The sequence below is a fragment of the Bos indicus genome, chromosome 6, assembly GCF_029378745.1.
Source record: "Bos indicus isolate NIAB-ARS_2022 breed Sahiwal x Tharparkar chromosome 6, NIAB-ARS_B.indTharparkar_mat_pri_1.0, whole genome shotgun sequence".
Lineage (NCBI taxonomy): Eukaryota > Metazoa > Chordata > Mammalia > Artiodactyla > Bovidae > Bos > Bos indicus.
In genome coordinates, this window is record NC_091765.1 from 96,579,873 (window position 1) to 96,600,581 (window position 20,709).

The 20,709-nt window shown below is 37.9% G+C and overlaps 1 protein-coding gene across 1 annotated transcript in view; it reads right to left on the reverse strand.

Moving 5' to 3' along the window:
• PRKG2 (protein kinase cGMP-dependent 2) overlaps window positions 1-20,709 on the reverse strand; it is a 125,372-nt gene that overhangs the window by 39,595 nt on the left and 65,068 nt on the right. Inside the window, exons 10-14 of the mRNA XM_070791654.1 lie at window positions 17,718-17,816; window positions 16,083-16,236; window positions 14,056-14,192; window positions 11,028-11,117; window positions 8,390-8,531 (exon numbers count right to left, since the gene is read on the reverse strand). Coding sequence (XP_070647755.1) covers window positions 8,390-8,531; window positions 11,028-11,117; window positions 14,056-14,192; window positions 16,083-16,236; window positions 17,718-17,816 — 622 coding nt within the window. The remainder of the gene's footprint in view (window positions 1-8,389; window positions 8,532-11,027; window positions 11,118-14,055; window positions 14,193-16,082; window positions 16,237-17,717; window positions 17,817-20,709) is intronic.

Below are 20,709 nucleotides of genomic sequence, written 5' to 3' on the forward strand. Positions count from 1 at the left end.
ATTCTTGCCTGGAGAATCCCAGAGACGGAGGAGCCTAGTGGGCTGCTGTCTATGGGGTCGCACAGAGTTGGATACGACTGAGGCGACTTAGCAGTGGCAGCAGCAGTGATAATTATTACATTATAGCATAATTTGGAAAAATCTAGCCACACGTTTACATTTTTCTACAGTCACCACTCCCTACTACATCTCAGACCTTTCATCAGGGATTTTCCGTTTCCCTCAAGCACATGCTTTGGATGTTGGTGGTTAACTCTTTATCTTTGTTGAAAAATGCCTTTATTTCACCCCTCTTGAAAGATAATTTCTCTGGATTTGTAAGTCAAGTTTGTTGGTTATTTTCTCTCACAATTTTAAGATATTATTCCATTGCATCCTGGTTGCTATGGCTGCTGTTGAGACATCAACTGAAAGTATAATTTTTACTCCTTTATGTACAAACTGTTATTTCTCTTTGATAGCTTTTAAAACTTTCTCTTAGCTTTGGTTCTGCACCATATTATAATAGCCAACATCCAAGATAGCCTCAATGATCCCCTTCTCCTGGTATTCAGAGGTGACCTCTCTCACAGTGGATCAGGCTGGCCCCACGTGGCCAATGGAAGACATAGGGAAGTGCCAGTGTGACTCTGAATCTTGGAAGGCAGTGTAGCTATTCCTAGGTCTCTCAAATGACTCACCCTGGGGAGAGCCAGCCACCATGCCTTGAGGACGTTCGATCCAGAAAGAGAAAGATTCATATGGAAAAGAACTAAGGTCCCCAACTAACAGCCAACACTAGTTTGCCAGCCAGAGGAGTGAGTCACCTTGAATGCAGATCCTCTAGCCTGAGTCAAGCCTCCAGGTGACTGTGGCCCCAGCCAACACTTGACAGAAACTTCCTGAGAGACCCTAAGTCAGAACCATCCAGTTGAACCACTCCCAAACTCCTGAACCGCAGAAACCGTGAGAGTTCAACCAGGATTCTTGCTGTTGTAAGTCATTAAATTTTGGAAAGATCTGTTATGCAAAAGCAGAATCTACAATAAATACAATCTGTCTCAGTTGGGATTTTTTGGACTTCCTTTACCTGAATGGCCTTTTTTATTCGGAAATGTTTTCTGGAAAATTCTCAGCCATTATTTCTTTAAGTATTTTTATCTCATTCTCTATATTTTTACCTTGGACTCCAACTGAACATTTTAAGAACTTCTCGCTTTATTCTCCACGTCTCTTCATTTCTCTTATTTTCAATCTTTTTTGAGCCTTTATGCTTTATTCTGAAATTTTATCTTTCAATTCACTGATTTTTCTCTTTACTTGTGAATCATCTACTATTTAACCTTTCCATTTTTCAAATTGATGTATAATTTATAAGCAATAAAATGCACAGATTTGGGGAGTATAATTCATTGAACTTTGATGCAGATTATAGTCTTGTAACCACAACCACCATATGGTCAAGAGACAGACATTCCCATTATCTCAGAAAGTTCCCTCCTGCCCTTCTGCAGTCAAATGATCCTCCCAGAGGCTACCATTGTATTAATTTCTACCATCTAATCTACAACTTCAATAAATGTAATCATAAACAGGCTACTAGAGGCTAGTCTTCTGTATCTGTCTTCCTTTTGCTCAACATGCTTTTTAAAATTCATTCATGTTATTACCTATACTAATTTATTGTTGAAAAGTTGAAAGTGAAAGTCACTCAGTCGTGTCCAACTCTTTGCAACCTCATGGACTATGCAGTCCATGGAATTCTCCAGGCCAGAATATGGAGTGGGTAGCCTTTCCCTTCTCCAGGGGATCTTTCCAACCCAGGGATCGACCCCAGGTCTCCTGCATTACAGGTGGATTCTTTACCAGCTGAGCCACAAGGGAAGTCCATACTAATTCATTGCTTTATACTATTGAGAAGAGTTCGGTTAATGAATGCACTACTATACATTTATACCTTCAATTGGTGATGATTATTTTGGCTCTTTCTGATTTGGGACTTTCAGGAAAAAGCTGTTATGAAGATTCTTGTCCAAAATTTTTGAAACATTATTTCAATTTTTTTGGATAAATACCAAGGAGTGAAATTTCTTCCAAGGAATAGAATTTCTTGTCATAGAATAGGTGTGTTTGACTCAATGAGAAACTGACAAACTATTCTTCAAAAAGTTTTCTAATTTTGTTTTCCTACTAGAAATTTAGGAAAATTTCCTCACCAACACTTGGTATTGTCAACCTTTAAAATTATAGTCATTCTAGTGGGTGTGAAATGGCACATCCTTATGGTTTTAATTTGCTTTGAAGGAAATCAGCCCTGGGATTTCTTTGGAAGGAATGATGCTAAAGCTGAAACTCCAGTACTTTGGCCACCTCATGCGAAGAGTTGACTCATTGGAAAAGACTCTGATGCTGGGAGGGATTGGGGGCAAGAGAAGAAGGGGATAACAGAGTATGAGGTGGCTAGATGGCATCACTGACTCAATGGACGTGAGTCTGAGTGAACTCCGGGAGTTGGTGATGGACAGGGAGGCCTGGTGTGCCTGGTGTGTGATTCATGGGGTCGCAAAGAGTCGGACACGACTGAGTGACTGATCTGATCTGATCTGACTGATATTACTTATTGACCATTCTTATGTCTTCCCTTGTAATTTTTCAAGATCTTTGATCATTTTTTACCAATTGGATTGTCTTTTATTATTGAGTTTTTTATATATTTCTGGATACATGTCCTTTGTCATGTAATGATACATTGCAAGTATTTTCTACCAGCTTGTGGCATGACTGTTCATTTTCTTTACAATGTATTTTGATTTTGAGAATAAAACATTCTCAAAAACTTAAAACAATTTTGATGAAGCTTAATTATTAAGGACTAAATGATTGTGACCCTCCCCCCAAATTTGTATGTTGAAACCCTAATCCTCAGTGTGATAGTATCTGAGGGTAAAGCCCTTGGGAGCTAATTAAGTCGTGAGGTGAAACCTTCATGAAGAAATTAGTAGCTCTATAAGAAGAGACAGAAGAGAGCACTCTCTCTCTCTCTCTCCCTCTCCTCCATACGAAGAAGACAGAGGACAGTTGTCTGTAAGCCAGGAAGTTGGCCTTGACCACACATCAGATCAGCCAACACCTTGACCTTGAACTTCACAGCCTCCAGAACTAAATAAATTGTTGTTTAAGCCACTTACTCTATGGTATTTTTGTTGTAGTAACCTGAACTTTTTATCCTTACTACTATTTGTGTTCTAAGAAGTCTCTATCCCATGTTGTAAATATATCATCTTATGTTCACATATACTTCTGGATGCTTTATGGGTCCATGATCCAGCTTGATTTAATTTTTTTATATAATGTAAAGTGCAAGTCATGTTCCTTTTCTGTTGCCATGTGTATCCAATTGTTTCTGCAATACTTGCTGAGAAAACTAGCCTTTCATCCTTTTCCTAAAATCATTTAACTATATATGTTTATTTCTGGACTTTATTCTGTTAGATTAAGCCATTTATCATACTGCCTTGATTACTACAGCTTTATAGTGAGCTTTATAATATCATCAGTTATTATAAATTCCTTTTTTCTTCTTCTTTTTTCAAAGTGGTTATTGACTTTCCTAAACTGCATTTCTTTGTAAATTTTAGAATAAATATCTCTGTTTCTAAAAACAGCTGTTCCACCTTTTATTGCAATGGCCTTAAATATGTACATCAATTGTAGGAGACTGAACAGCTTATCAACTATGGAGTTACACAATTTATAAACATAGTATATTTTACCATTAGTTAGTTTTCTGTCAACAAAATTTTGTATTTTTCAATGTAGGGGTATTACACATTAAATTTATTCATAGTTATTTTATAATTTTTGATATTACAAATGGCATTTTAATTTCATTCTTGAATATTTACTGCTAGCACGTAAAAATTATGTAATAAATTTTTATTTGTATATTGACTTTGTACCTGTAATTCTGCTTAATTTATTTTTCCTTTCCAGAATTTGTTGGTAGATTCTTCATGCTTTTCTACATAAACAATTGTGTTGTCTTCAAATAAAGACAGGCAGCCTCTTCCTTTCTAATTTTTGGCCTTTCACTTCTTTTTTGTGTTTCATTTATTTTGCTAAGATCTCTGTTATAATGCTGAAAAAACTGGTGAAAGAAAATAATCCTGTTTTGTTCACAATCTAAATAGAAAATATTCAATATTTCACTGTTAGATACAATGTTAACTAAAGGTTTATCCTCCATATCTTATACACCAACGAGTGCTTAGAAATGAATAGCTGTATTAATGTGGATTTCACCCAGTGCTGTTCTTTTTTTTCAAAGTTTGAATGTCTATTTCTTGTTGCTCTCTAATGTTTTCATACACTTTTATATATGTATCATAATTAACCTCAGCAAGATTAGTCCAATGCAAGCTTTTCCACCATTAATGAAAATCCCATTTAATATTTAATTTCAATTATGATATTCTGAATTTCTTAATAGAAGTTTTATTTGTGATGTTTTTTTCTAAACAGGTTACGTCTTTTTTGATAGGTTCTGTTCCTTACTCATTTGTTAGTTCCTCTCTTACTTTTAAAAGACTTAGACACATTTGTTTTACATTCTGTATCTGATTACTCCAATTTATGAGACTCTTACATTCCTGCCAAATAATGCTCCTGGCACTTTATTGCCTCACACATATTTTTATTTTATTTTATTGGCATGAGTTTATATTCCCTGGAAGTTCATCTCTGGGAATTCTCTGTAACTTGAATTGAGAGAACATTCTTCCAGAGAAAATACACTTTGTTCCTGGAAACTTGGTCATGCTACCAACATGGCTCCCTTTTCATTTAAATTTTTGCTTGGGCATTTCCATCCTGAAAGACTGGGCACCCAAAACTCCAGGAAAGCCGGCCTATGGCCAAGTATTCTTAGAGCAGACTCTTTGGTTCCTCTACCAAGAGACCAATAATGAGAAAAGCATGTCTTTCTGCCTTTAGAAATTTGATTCCCCCTGCCTCCTTTTCCTGTTTCTCTGAGAGCACAATCTGTATGATTCCTGGCTCTGGACAATGTTCTCTGATTCAACTTCCCACATTGCCCAGGTCTAAAACTTGGTCTCCTGTTCCCGGAGGGTACAGCAACTAAAATAAAACCTCTCTAGGCCACCTAGGATCGCTGGGTGACCGCAAGACAGGAGAGTCAGTGTTTGAGTTCCACCCTTCACTACAGCCCAAGCTTGGTTCTCAGCCTCAGGGGAATCCAAATGTTGTCTTATAAACTCAGCCACGCATATAATACTGCTTTTCATGTTTCTTCCAGTACTTGAGACTTTTTGTAGTAAGAGAAAATCAGTATATTATATCTAGCTTGATATATAGGTAGAAATGGAAATATTGAACACTTCTTAATCTCTAAAAGCTTTAGTTATTACTCTTCATTTGGCTGGTTAGCAAATGAGTTAGCTGGATGGATTACAATGGCTACAGAAGAGATGCTTACAGACCTCTATACCTACAAAGGCAGAATATGATGCCCGATTTCTTAAAAACAGGTATTAAAAAAGAATGAATTTAATGGATATCTGCATCCCTATGATTATTTTACTTCTAGAATATTCCAAAAGGCTTCTCTAAAGAGTTGTAAGAGGCATAGCCAATGAAGGAATTGTGAAGAAGACAAGTGATCAAAGCCTTGAGTTAGTACCTCACCAGTTCTCAAAGCTGTATTTCATAGATAAAGTAAAGCTTGAATGGATCAAAACATTTCTTGGAAGTCAGCCAGATTTCAGAGGAAAGAACTTACTTTACTCCTTTCCTATGGAGAGAAATCACTTAGCAACTACACATAATAAATTTAATTCCTAAGGCTAAACTGCACACTATAACATATGGATGATAAAACCTATCTTATCAGTTGTTAAACATATTAACTGCAAAATGTTCAGCACAGTAGCTTTATACATTAAGTGTTAGCTATTATTAATGTTCTGATATGAGAACCTTTTAATATCTTTGTAAATGTTAAGTTCAGGCATGGTTTAATGTCCTTGAGCTCCTGACAAGATGGACACAGTTAAAATCAGCCTGGGTTCCCCTTCCTAATGGGGTTCCCTCCTGAGGTCCAAAATGCCTGGTTTCTCCTCAATTATGACCACCCAGTTCTCTTATCTGGAAGAGGAAATGACTACCCACTCCAGTATTCTTGCCCCAAAAATTCCCATAGACAGAAGAACCTGGTGGGCTACAGTTCCTGGGGTTGCAAAGAGCCAGACATGACTAAGCGACTGAGCATGCAGTTCTCTTATAATTTTGTATCTAATGCAGTTTACATGAATGGTAGCATTTTTTTCTGTCTTGTGACATGCAAAGGGCTTCACGTTAGGCATTGTATCCATTACAAAGATGCATGACAAGGAAAGTCTCTATACCTAAGGGACCTATAGAATCAGACCTTGTGTTCTGATTCTCAACCCTGCTTGACCTTAGAATCATTTTAAAAAATATTTTTTTAAACTACCAACATTCATATGTGCATCTTTTCTCCTTCTTCAGACAGTAGCTATCTTGAGACAGAAGCCATACTATCTTCTTTTCTTATTCTTCACAGCCAATCCCTCTATGTAACAGAAATCTATTAAAACCTATTTAAAATCATTCTATAAAAATGCTAATGACATACAGATGGCCAAGAAGCACATGAAAAGATGCGCAACACCACTAATCATTAGAGAAATGCAAATCACACTATAATGAAGTATCATCTCACACTGGTCAGAAAGGTCATCGTCAAAAAATCTACAAACAATAAATGCTGGAGAGGGTGTGGAGAAAAGGGAACCCTCTTACACAATCTGTGGGAGTGCATATTGGTACAGCCACTATGGAGAACAGTATGAAGATTCCTTAAAAAACTAAGACAGACTTACTATATGATCAAACAATCCCAATCCTGGGCATATATCTGAAGAAAACCATAATTCAAAAAGATACATGTACCCCAATGTTCATTGCAGCAGTATTGACAGTATTCAGGACAAGGAAGCAACCTAAATGGCCATCAACAGAGGAATGAATAAAGAAGGTGTGGTACATATACACAGTGGAATATAACTTAGCCATATAAAAGAACAAAACGATGCCATTGGCCGTGATATGGAAGGACCTACTGATTGTCGTGCTGAGTGAAGTAAGTCAGAGAAAGACAAGTATCACATTATATTGCTTGTATGTTGACTCTAAAGAAACAGTACAAATAAACATATTTACAAAACAGAAGCTTAGTCAAAGATGTAGAAAACATGATTACCATGGCAGGAGGCAGGGGAGGGATAAAACGGGAGACTGGGATTGACAGATGAAAAAAAAAAAAGGTGAACGCTTTAGTTGCTCAGTCATGTTTGCCCATGGAATTCTCCAGGAAAGAATACTGGAGTGGGTAGCCATTCCCTTCTCCAGGGGATCTTCCTGACCCAGGGATCAAACTCAGGTCTCCTACATTGCAGGCAGATTCTTTACTGTCTGAGCCACCAGGGAAGCCCATACCAACTACTATATGTGGAATAGGTAACTAATAAGAACCTACTGAATAGCACAGGGAACTTTATTCAATACCCTGTAATGACTTATACGGGAACGGAATCTAAAAAGAGTAGATATATGTGTGTGTATAACTGACTCACAGCAGAAATTAATACAACTTTGTAAATCAACTATATTCCAATAAAAAATTAAGAACGCTAACAAAACATTAAAATGGTAACATTTTATGCTAACATTAATAATGCTAACAAAATCCAATTTTAAAGCAATTCTATTATCTGGATCCTAGTCGGGGGGCAGGTTGAAACATTCAGTTCTTAGGCTAGAAAGTGCTTGTAACATCATTCCCTGTGTTAAATATGCTGATTTAAAAGGCCATATCTCGAAAAGTAAAAATAACAAGTGAACCAAAATTAAAAGATAATTGCTTTGTAAAAATGGTACTGAGGTACCTATTTGCAATGCAGGAATAGAGAACCAACTGGTGGACACAGCGGGGGAAGAAAAGAGTGGGACAAACTGAGAAACTAGCATTTGAAACATACATATTACCATGTGCCAAACAGAGCTAGTGGGAAGTTGCTGTATAACCCAGGTAGTTCAGCTTGATGCTCTGTGTCAACTTAGAGGAGTGGGAACAGCTGGGGGTGCGGGGGATGGAGTGAGAGAGTGACTCTAGAGGGAGGGAATATATGTATACTTATGACTGATTCACAGTGTTGTATGGCAGAAACCAACAAAACATTGTAAACAATTACCCACCAATTAAACATAAACATTTTTTTAATTTAAAATAAAAGTTTTTAAAAAAAAAGAATTGCAACTACAGCACAACTTTATGTTTAGAAATATCTCACAGGATAAGAATTTGTCTTACCAATTTAAGATAGCCCTCAGCATCTAGAATTAAGTTTTCTGGTTTCAGGTCTCTGTAGATAATACCTAGTCGATGCAGGTAATCGAATGCTTCTGTCACACAGGCAACACAGAACTTGGAGGTGGGTTCATCAAAGCTGCCTCTGCAACGAAACCATTTTCCTTCTTAAAACTCTAGACATCCTGGTTGCAGATTCTAGGTGTCAATTATAATATTATATATTTATGCAATATAAATGCTTTATAAGGCATTAGCACTAAAAAGTACTTCATAGCATCAATGAATCAGATCATAAAGAAATTTAGGTGAATGTTTGATGCCAACAAGAACCACTTTACTAAAATTTACTAAAATTAAAATGTCTACATTCAAACAATTGTTTCTGGTAATCACATCCAAACATACAAAATGGAAAGGATAAGAAAACAAGACTTTTTAAAGACAACTATGGAAAACTCTGGAGAAAATGCAACTATTTCAAGGGAGAGGTTGAACCAGACTACTGCACTTGATTGCTTGACTAAAATGAGTCCAGTGCTCATTTCCATTTCCTGTTTGTATACTTTGTAATATAACCCATGTAGAAACAGGGTCATAACTCTTTCCTCTTTGGTGCACCTTGATGATACCAGAGTTGCCCTGTGCCAGCACTGTGTGTAGGTTTACACGCTAAATTATTAAAATTTGATGGTGATTTGCTGCATGGTATAATAGAAAGCTATTACATTTTGGCTTCCTTTGTGGCTCAGATGGTAAAGAATCTGCCTGCAATGTGGGAGACATGGGTTCGATCCCTGGGTTGGGAAGATCCCCTGGAGGAGGTCATGGAAAACCACTCCATATTCTTGCCTGGAGAATCCCCATGGACAGAGGAGCCTGGCGGGCTACAGTCCATGGGGTTGCAAAGAGTCGGACATGACTGAAGCGACTAAGTACCGCACATAGTAGAAAGCTGTGGCTTTGGAATGAGAGAAACCAGCTTCGAGTCCTGCTTCTTCCCCTTACTGAATCCTCAGGCCAGTTGTTTGGCTGTTCTGACCCTCAGACACCTGTCTTAAAATGGGTTTACTACTGACTTAACGAGGCTGTTTTATGGACATGGCAAAGTGCCTAACGGGTACTAAGAACTACCACCACTAAATAGATATTCTAAAAAGATTTGCCTGTTAAAGCAATGATGGGAGATGCAGATGCTTCTGTAGGTATCATGCAAGTCTCCTCAACACATCCAGGCTTACCTCATCCTGATCCATCCATCAGTATGTTCCTAGTACAACAGATAAATCTCTGCTTGGATGCTCAAAAGTCTGTTATTAGGTAGGTATGTGATTTTCAACCGTGAATGCACATTAGAATTGCCTGAAAGGCAGCTAAAAATCATTTTCCGGCCCTACTGCAGATGAACCAAATAAAAGTCTGGCACCAGGGCACAGCATTTTTACTTTGTTAAAGCTCCCGTGAGATTGTGAGGTGAAGCCAGGGTTGAGAACCACTGGCCCAGGGAATGCTGCCTAAATGTCTGACCTGGCATTAACCGCCACAACCTAAGGCAAAGCTACCTCTTCTGTTGCCGTTTTCTATTCAAACTCTGCTCTCACTCAGCAAGTAAAAGACCTAATCCTACTCCAACTTTCCTGATTCTTAAATCAGTTCTCTTCCTTACTGTCTTTCCAAATTTTGTCCTTAGAGTTTAGCTCAAGGCCTTTCACGGCTATCACATTTTTCTCTCTTTCCTCTATTCTGAGCTCAGTGCCCACAACACTTACTGGACATTTACTTATGTTGCCAACTTCTTCATCATATTTATTTTCCACATTAAATAATGGAATGTTTTAAAATTATATATTACATTATCTCCCAAAATATAACCCAAACTCACTGGAGAAAAACGTTACATGGTTTTGGGTTAGAAAAGTGTACATTGTTTAGAAAACCCCCATACCGTCAACTCGGAAGCCTTGTATGGAGGTGGAGCTCAGTGAACACCTATGATTTTGATTGTTTGGAAATCATTCCTTTTGTGAAGCTGAGTCTTTGCAGACATGTCACTCTGCTTTTCAGCCCCAACTTCACCACTCTCCACCCCTTTCGTCATCTCCCTTCTCAAGATTCAGAGTCAGTAACATCTGGATTTATACTCTGCCTCATATTAATCATGTGATATGGATGGTTGACACGCTAAGCCTGGGTTTCTTTTATCTCTAATACGAGAATGACAGAGACTACTGGTACAGGGGGCCTATTACATGATTACAATGTTAGCTCATAAAATATCACTATTACGACTTGTTTATCAATTTGTTCTTAAATTCATTTCTCTTTTTTAAGACATTTTTTAAGATTCTTTATATGGACCATGTTTTTTTTAAAGTCGTTATTGAATCTGTTACAATATTGCTGTTTCACACTTTGGTTTTTTTGGCCATGAGGCATCTGGGATCTTAGTTTCACAACCAGGGATTGAACCTGTGCCTCCTGCATTAGAAGGCAAAGTCTTAACCACTGGAGAGGCAAGGAAGTCCCTTAGACTCATTTCTTAGTGACTTTCTTCATGTTTCTTTAAATAGTCATGAATACAGCATCCTTTAGGCCAGGCAGGAACAGACAAAAGTTATTGCATATAATTCTTTTTCATTACCTGTCTCTTAATATACTCCACAGCTCCCCACCTAAGCAGGCCTCCAGAAGCATGTATACATACTTATTGTCCTTGAAGGTGCGATATAATCTGTGAAAATAAAAGAAAAACACGATTATTATTAGAAATCCCGTTCTAAAACGTCTTCAAGTTTGCTTAAAAGCATCATCAATAACTTTTTGAAGGATGGTCCTCATCTCCTTCCAAACATCTGACAAAGACACTGGATGCTCACTGAACACTCTGATCCTTCCTGTTCCCCTGGTTTTTCATCTGCTGATCCCTTTACTTGGACTCCCCTTCACGCTACCCACAGACTTTCTTAATCTCAGTTCCATGGTAATAAAAGTGTTATCCACCCCTCAAGATCAAGCTCTGGGGCCACCTTCCTGATTAGGTAGCGCATTAACCCCCCTACTAAATACAGCCTTCCCTTCCTCCCCAGATCCTGAGATCTCTGCATGGTCTCCTTTAAGATCTGCCTTGCATATCAGGGCTTCCCTGATGGCTCAGTTGGTAAAGAATCAGCCTGCAATGCAGGAGACCCTGGTTCAATTCCTGGGTCAGGAAGATTCACTGGAGAAGGGATAGGCTACCCACTCCAGTATTCTTGGGCTTCCCTTGTGGCTCAGTTGGTAAAGAATCCGCCTGCAATGCAGGAGACCTGGCTTCGATTTCTGGGTTGGAAAGATTCCCTGGAGAAGGCAAAGGCTACCCACTCCAGTATTCTGGCCTGAAGAATTACATGGAATATGCAGTCCATAGGGTTGCAAAGAGTCAGACACGACTGAGCGACTTTCACTTTCACTTTGCATAACAGTTACTCATGCCTGTGTTTTATGTCTTCTAGTTGGTACTACGAAACAGACCCTAAGACAGAAATTTGTAAGCAGTCAGTTTAGTGGGAAATGCTCTTGGGACCAACACCCATGGGGAGGAAGGAAGCAGACTTGGGCAGAGGGAGAGCTGGCCTGTAATTTTACAAAAGCCTCAGCTTCAAGGACCTGAACCATCACTCGATGCAGAATGTGCCTGGAGAAAGAGTATGGGGCCAGGTGGGTCTCTTTACCTCGGTGCAATGGCTGGAGAGAGAATTAGTCAGAGTCCCCAGCTGGCAAGACTCACAGAAGCTGGAGGAATGGCAGTCTCAATCCAGATGTGGGATGTGGGCAGGGCACCATATTACAATGCTGGGGGAAAGCAGTTTCTGGGTCTTACTCAAGAGATGCCCATGTCTCCCTAGCACCAGGCTAACGCAGACAGCAGGACAGCCGTACCATGTACAGACAGCAGAAGTAATCTAGGCAGTGTTTCGGTATGGGCTCTGGATCCAAGCTGCCTAGGCTTGAGTCCCTGACTGGCTATTCGTTAGCTAAGTGACATCAGCTTTCTCACTGCTCTTGTCAAACAAGGAAAATCATAACATTTATCTGTTTTATTTTGAGGATCATAACAAATGTATATTCATTTGATTACATATTGATTATATGTAATTATATTATTTATTTTATATAAACAATATAAATAAATTACAAGATACATATAAATTATATAATATAATGTAAATATGGCCTTCCTTGATAGTTCAACTGGTAAAGAATCTGCCAGCAATGCAGGAGACCTGGGTTCAATCCCTGGGTTGGAAAAAACCCCTGGAGAAGGGAATGGCTACCCACTCCAGTATTTTTGCTTGAAGAACTCCATGGACAGAGAAGCCTGGCTGGCTACAGTCCATGGAATCACAGAGTCGGACATGACTGAGCAACATTCACGTTTACCTTCAATATAAATATAATAATAATATAATATACACTTTAAATATATATATATAAGATATATATATTAATATTTTGCTTAGAAGACTGCCTGGCACATGTTACTTTCTCAATAATAAATGTTGTCATTAACATTTATTCTTAATATGAGTATTGCCCTACTCTATGCCAGCTACTTTGCAAAGGGCAGGAAATGAAAAAATGAATAAAATTTAATCCATGCCCTGAAGCTGTTCATGATAGTTTTTAATGAATTATTGATTAAAAGAGGGGAGGGACACATAGTTTATATAAAAATAATTGGATGACTTTATTGCCAGTATTGCCTGGGTTCAGACTTTTTTTTATCTTGAAAAAATATGGGTCTGAGAATATGGATAGGCAGGAAGACTCTCTCAAGGCATTTGATCAAAAAGCATAAATTCTCCTCATTACAGTGGCATTTTACCTCACCTAGAAATCTCTAAAACTACACTCTAGGGGCATGAAAATAGGTGTGAAAATATGTGCCTTAACTGGCTTACACCACTAACCCATGAATTCACAAGAGAGCCATGGCTTAGAATATGTTTCTGTTCTAAACTCTGGTCATAGCTACAGAAAGAACAGGAACTGTAGGGAAGTGTTTCTTCTGGCATCTGGCATTGCAAGGACCAGGCTTCCCCGTTGGCTCAGATGGTAAAGAATCTGCCTTCAATGCAGGAATCCCAGGTTTGATCCCTGGGTCGGGAAGATCCCCTGGAGAAGCGAATGGGAACCCACTCCAATATTCTTGCCTAGAGAATTCCATGGACAGATGAGCTTGGCTGGCTACAGTCCATGGGTTCGCAAAGAGTCAGGCACCACTAAGCAGCTGACAACTGCAGGGACCGGCTCCCGGCAGCCTAAATGTGTCCAAATGCCACTTTTTGCAGAAATTCAACTCAGCACGTCCCCTGAGGGGTTCTACATGAATCCTTGCTTCCCAATTCTGCATTAGGTCTGAATTAAATAAGTAATTCAATTTATTAAAACAATAATTTTATATTCACACACATACACACCCACACACACTTTCCTGGGGTTTACTCAAGAATAAAAAAATCTGGATTCTGATTTCAGTTCTCAGACTTCCAATATTTTATGTATTGTCGCTGTGACTAGGCTGGAGAATTCAGAGAAGGGCCTCCTCTTCCTCCTCTGTCCGCTTGCATAGAAGCACTCCAAAGAAGAACCTAAGATGCTAAAATTCTGGGAGCGAAACGCTCACTTACTTCACAATGAAGGGTGAGCATAGCTCTTCCAGGATCTTCTTTTCTGAGTAGACATGCTCCTGCTGCTTCGTGTCAACGATGTGCTTCTTCCTTATACACTTCATAGCAAAAGCAACGTTCTCATTTTTCACCTTAACCTAGAGGAGAAGAGAACGAGCCCTCAAAATGAACTTACTAGGAAAGATCTGCAATATCTATGTAAAACATGTGAACCAGCAGGAGTTCAAATCCTTTCACAGCTAAATAGCATGGAAGCTTTTCACCACTTTATCCCTCTAGAAGCTGAATTTTATCCAGGTGTACACACTTCCTTTTCATTGTAATTTCCAAAAGAATTCACATAGTTGGAACATGGTTCTAGAATGTTTGTATTGAAACAAGAAAAATATTCTAGTTGGAAGTTTGAGTGTATAGAAATCTCTTTGGTTCTGAGTATATGACATGAAAAGCTTGGTCCAGAATTGCCAAAAACTGCTCTTTTGTAATAGTCACTTTTTTTGAGTTTCAAATAAAACCTATTTAATCCACGATTCATATCTGTATGATCCAATCTGCTAGCCACTAGTCACAAAAAGCTATTTAATTTTAAATTGATTAAAATTAAAAATTCAGTTCCTTCATTTGCACTGTCCACATTTCAAAAGCTCTCTAGTCACGTCTAGCCAGCAGCTACGCTATTGGACACGTGGATACAAACACTACCATCAGTGCAGAAAGTTCTATTGGAGACCATGCTTCAGATGGACAAATAGGATTTTCCTTTAAAAGGAAATTTTTAAAATTCAATAGGTATTTATTCAGATAGGCTTAAAATTCCATAAGCAGACTATCTTCAACAAATAATGAAATTGTGCAGAGTTGGTTGCTCCCTCAATTTCACTCAGAGTTTGCCACTAGTTGATGCCCAGACTTTCAAATCAATGGTGGGATTATTGTTTCAATTATTATTATCTAACCATATCAAAACAAACCTCAGCATTGTTAATTCAATCATTTGCCATGATTTTGATGAAAAATACAGCACATGGCTCTCTTATCCCTCCATATGGCATAAGAAACACTACAAACTCTCTGGCCTATTAAGAAATCATTTCTGCCCCTCTTTGACCAAAAGAGATGAAGTATTGACTTGGTGTAGAGTGTACTACTCGGAGTCTCCTGGTAGCATTTCAGATCGGCTCACACCCAGGCCACCCAGCAGATGGAGGTGTCATCATAGTTCCCAAGGTTAATGGACAGTGAATGGTTACAGATCTGCTGGGCAAGGAAGGGCTCAGAAGTCACCAAGGGTTCAGCATTATCTCTACCCAGTAAAGTCACAGGTCACCGTTCCGTAGTTTCCTCAGAGCATCTGACTGCACGGCTCTGCTACTCTTTAGAAGCCAATTATAAAGCTCAGAAGGGTGTGATACGGAAGACGCAGCTGAAATCAGACTATAAATTCCCAGCTGTCTTGATCAGCACTACAGAAGGCTGCTCTTCAAACACCTCCTTGCATTCAACTTCTTTTTTTTTTTAATTTGGATAGAAAATTTTGAGCAACCCAAAAATAGGAACATGAAAGCCAAATACAGACATGGCAGAGGAATTATTTAAGAAATGAAACTACGGTATTAAAGATTTCATCTCTGTGACCCTTTCACTGGACACATTTTTGTTTGCTTTATATAGAGTTAATGCATCATGAGTATAAGTATACATAAGTGTTACTGCTAAGAAATACACATTTTATGTTTTATAGCCTCTGGGGAAAGTTACTTGGTACATTCTGCAATAGCTGCCCTCAAGAAAAAAAGTCACAAAAGGATGTGGCATAGCAGCTGAAATAGCAGCTATATTATTACAAGTTATTTAGTAGCACACACCCACTATTATAAAATAGAGTGAAAACTGTACTCTCAATTATAGTCCAAAGTAACGTTTGGATAGCAATAACAATGCATATATTCCTCCAAGATACACTGGAATACAAAACAAAACAAAAGTCAAAAGGCTTCTCTCAGATGCTTGAAACGTAAACCCCTTACAAGCTCAACTCTTCCGAACCCACCAACGCCCAGTGTTGCGATAATCTCAAGGTTCTGGAAGGGGGATGATGAGGAAAATCTGGCCACTTTCTCCTTCAGTTGAATCATCTCCAAAGAGAGTGCTTTGGACAGCTTCCAGCTAGACATGGATCTCCTGTATGAGAAAAGCGAAACTTTACATACGCTCCCTTAGGCAAAGCAGGGGTCACAGCACACATAAATCCCACCCTTACATCAGTCTTATTTCTGCCAGTAATTACTGCCCATAGTTGCCATAGAGTTTATCTCAACTTTTATAGAATCAGATTCAGTTACATCTGGGGAGAGAATCAACAGAAAATACAAATATAAAACAGATACACTCACACACAATAAAAAAGACAAATGTCAGACTGAGTCAGTGAGTGGTAAAAGTAGGTGAATTGTGTGGTATTTGAGATACATCTCAATAAAGCTGTTTAAAAAACAAAGAGTCAATGAGAGAAAAGAAAACCAGAAAAGAGAGCCATTTCCTTTGCTGCACCTACACGATGACACTGCACTGAGAATCTTTGCCGTATTTTGCTATTTTTGTTAGATTTCGAAGATTTCTCTGGCTGAACCAGAATAACTGCTTTGGGAAACATGAAAAATACATTTCTTACTTTACGCTTAAGTATTGTTATTTGGAAATACTCATTTTCCCCTCTTAATTAAAGTTTACTGCTCTGGGTTATATATTCATGAACCATTCTTACTACAAAAGATCTTTGGCACAAAAACTGCAAACATATTTCCTGCAAGAAAAAAAAATATGCAGTCTGCCTGAATGCTCTAATTAAACTCAAATATCAGTCTTCCAGAACTTTTGCCTCTTCAACTTTAATGGTACTGTCTGGTGAATACATGCTTAAGTATTCATTCTGCAAAATGTTTTAGCAAAGAATTTTCAAATAATTTTAATTCTACAAAGATTTTTTTTCCCTATGAACCAAAAACTATTTTCGTCAGTATTACTACATTTAGAACCCAACACAAAACCACTTGGGCAATAAATAGCTCTCTTAATTTTTTAAAAATATTTTTTTGATGTGGACCATTTTTAAAGTCTTTGTTGAATTTGTTAGAATATTGTTTCTGTTTTATGTTTTGGTTTTCCAGCCGCAAGGCATATGGGATCCTAGCTCCCTGGCCAGGGATTGAACCTACACCCCTTGCATCAGAAGATGAAGTCTTAACCACTGGACTGCCAGGGAAGTCCCACTCCCTTATATTCTGAAATAAGCCAGGTGCTGAATGCTATGCTGTTCCTTGGAATTCCTGTTTGATTTCCATAAGCAAGAGAGACTTCCTTTCTGAATTAGTATCCTTTTGAACCAAGTCACCAGTCAATGTAAAGAACTCTTTGCCAAGGCCTCCTATCAGGAAATTTCTCCCAAACATTACTACTCATCACCAAAAATAAGAAAATACTTATAGACTAAAATAATACCTACACTAGAGGTAATTGGTATCCTTTTTGTGGAAGAATAATTTAAAACAACTCCCCCAAATTTTCTAGTGACAACACACTAGAAGTTACCAATCACACCCTTCAGTTCCCTTCTTCATCAACTGCCAGAGTCACATCCAGCTTAGAAAAACATCTCCACTTACTTCGCATGTCTTTTTTCATCATCCCGGTTCAGGTTTGCCACATACCCTTCAAGATATTTCTGGAGTTCTTCAAAAGTCCCCACTGTTTGGTTGAATGTTCTAAATGAATGAAATGAATAAAACAAAATAAAAAGCTCAGGGCTGACGGTTAACCACTGCAACTTGCCATTCTTCTTCAGCTGATGAAAGCCTATTTGTATGGTTACTGAAAACTTTGCAAACTATTTTTCAATAACTTATTTACATTCAGGTTGCCATCACATGTAGATATAATAGTTATTGGAAGTTACATAATTGATACCATGAGTTTCTGAAAGCAAAGAGGCTATCAGTGAGAAGAGACATTTCTGTAATTTTCTGCCTTGTGGTTCAGATTTACCAATATTGTTCTTTGTTTTTAAGAAGATTGTGGAAAGGAAATAGGCTACATGATTTATGTACTGGGAGGTGAGTTTGGGGGAGAATGGATACATGTATATATATATGGCTGAGTCCCTTAGCTGTCTATCTGAAACTATCAAAACATTGTTAATAAGCTATACTCTAATACAAAATAAAAAGTTAAAAACAAACAAAAAAACCCCAAAACAATGATTGACTTGTTACTGTAAACAAAAACAGTATATCATGAGCTTATGAATTAATAAACATTCAAAAAATACTTTCTAAAAAAGAGAGTGAAAAGGAAATAGGCTACATGATTCGATTACTACATCAACAGGTTACATGCATTACAGATTTTTATAATTTGCTTAATCAAATTAATCTATTTATTTTTAAAATCAAAAATAAAATTTACCTCTTCTTTGGCCCTAGATACTACTACTTATTTTATATTCCTAAATGATTAAGTCCAAATATTTTACCTTAATGGTTCTCCGAGGCTCAGCCAACATCTTTCCCTTGACTTCCCTCCCCTCAGGGATCACAGGCTTGTTACTGGTCCCATCTAATCACCTTGTCTCCAGTTCCCCATCTCTGGGAATTCTTACATAGGGAACTGCCCATGAGAAAAAAATAGTCTCCTTCCTCACCTAACAAATTTATCTTCTGGATTATTCTTCCAGTGCATCCCGCACTCCACACAATCTACCTTGATTCATCATTGCCAGGGTGGTGCTCTTCCCCACGAAAACCAGTATCCTTCTAAAAACCATGCTTTACGCACCCCAGTAAATCTTAAGCTCTTGGACTTAACAAAATGAAAGGAATGAAAATTTACCTCAAGCTACCTAAAACTAATAAACCTTATTAATGTACTGATGCCACATACTGCCTAGCCCTGAAGACCTCTATCCACATTTAACTGATCACCAACCTATACTTACATTATTAAGTATATCTATTTTTCTTTTTTAGAGTTTTTGACGGGAGCCATTTTTAACATTTTTACTGAATTTGTTACAATACTGTTTCTGTTTTATGTTTTGGATTTGTGGCCATGAGGCACATAGGCTTTTAGTTCCCCAGCCAGGGATCAAACCCACACCTCCAGTAATGGAAAGTGAAGTCTAAATCATTGGACCACTATGGAAGTCTGGATATTTTTCATTCCTCATTCAGATCTACTCTCTTCTCTACCCTGCTCTGGGAACTGTCCTTTGCTGACTAGAGAAGTGAGAAACAAAACAATATTATTTCAAATTTCCAAGGGTTGAAATTTTCAAGTAAAAGTAAATACTTCTTGTATATGTCACCATTACCTTGCTATGAAACTAACTGAAGGATTGTTGTAAACAAATTTTATGTTTTAACTGCAAGTGACATTGGTGTCAGAGTTCTCTAGAAAATCTCTGCAAACTAAAGCCAAGTTTAAACAGCTACAACATTCCAGTTGTAACTTTCAAATATGTATTTTTAAAGGAGATGAATTAGAAAAGAAGAAATAAAGAGGCATAGGCTTTCAGCCACTACATTGCATTGCAAGGATGGTGCCCTTTATTCAGACAACATCTGAATCATTTCCTGTATGCCAAGGACTCTGTCAAATGCTGGCACAGCAACAGCAGTGAACAAAGTAAATGCTTCTGTTCTCATGAAGGAGCTGAAGTGTGGGAAGACAGATGCTAAACAAAGCCATCACATCAAGTGTGAACCATGGTGTGAGGGCACTATGGGAAAATTATCATGGGATCCTAATCTAGCCTTATAAGTGATAACTACAATGATCATACAATTGATCATCCAAAATGAATGCTTTTCAGAGTGAATGGGACGGCCAAAATATTAGAATAACCAGAACTGTCCCAGGAAATACAGAATGTAGGTCAACAGTCATACCTGATGTCCAGTTTCTCTCACACACAGAATAAATTCATGTAACTTTTAATGTCTCACTGTGTCTAACAGGTCAGTACCTTGTATGTTATAAGAATCTCAACTATGCATATGTAAATTATGCATTTGAAAAGTATATGTTTCCAAATAATTTATAAAATCTATAAAAACCACTCAATCTTTTATATGGATTATGAATACATGAGATATTGCACAAACATTTGGTTAAGTGACTACAATGAATTTTTAATCCTAGCATTTCAGAGCAATTCATAAGATCTTACCACATACACACAGCTATAGCTCTTTAGTGCACACATGTATTTTTAAGGAACTCATACAGAAAACAATGCAATACCATATCAATGTATTTGAGAGCTGCCAGCAAAGATTACCTTCATCTGAACATACCTGCACTTTCTAACCCCATGCCTTTTTATTTTTTAAGTTTTACTTCACCTGGAAAGACTTCTACATTTCCTCTTGGCCTAGAATTTTAAGCCCCAATTTCACACTTAAAAAATAAAGTAAAACTTTTCCCACTTCACTGTACTGTGACTGCTTCTCTTTCTGAACACATGCTGTGGGAACCTAATGGCATGGTGGAAAGACTGTTAAAAGGAACTAGAAGACCTGGGCAGGAGCCTTTGCTCCATTTCAGATGACACTGTTGGGGCAGTTCTTGAACCGACCTGAACTCACTTTCCTTATCTGT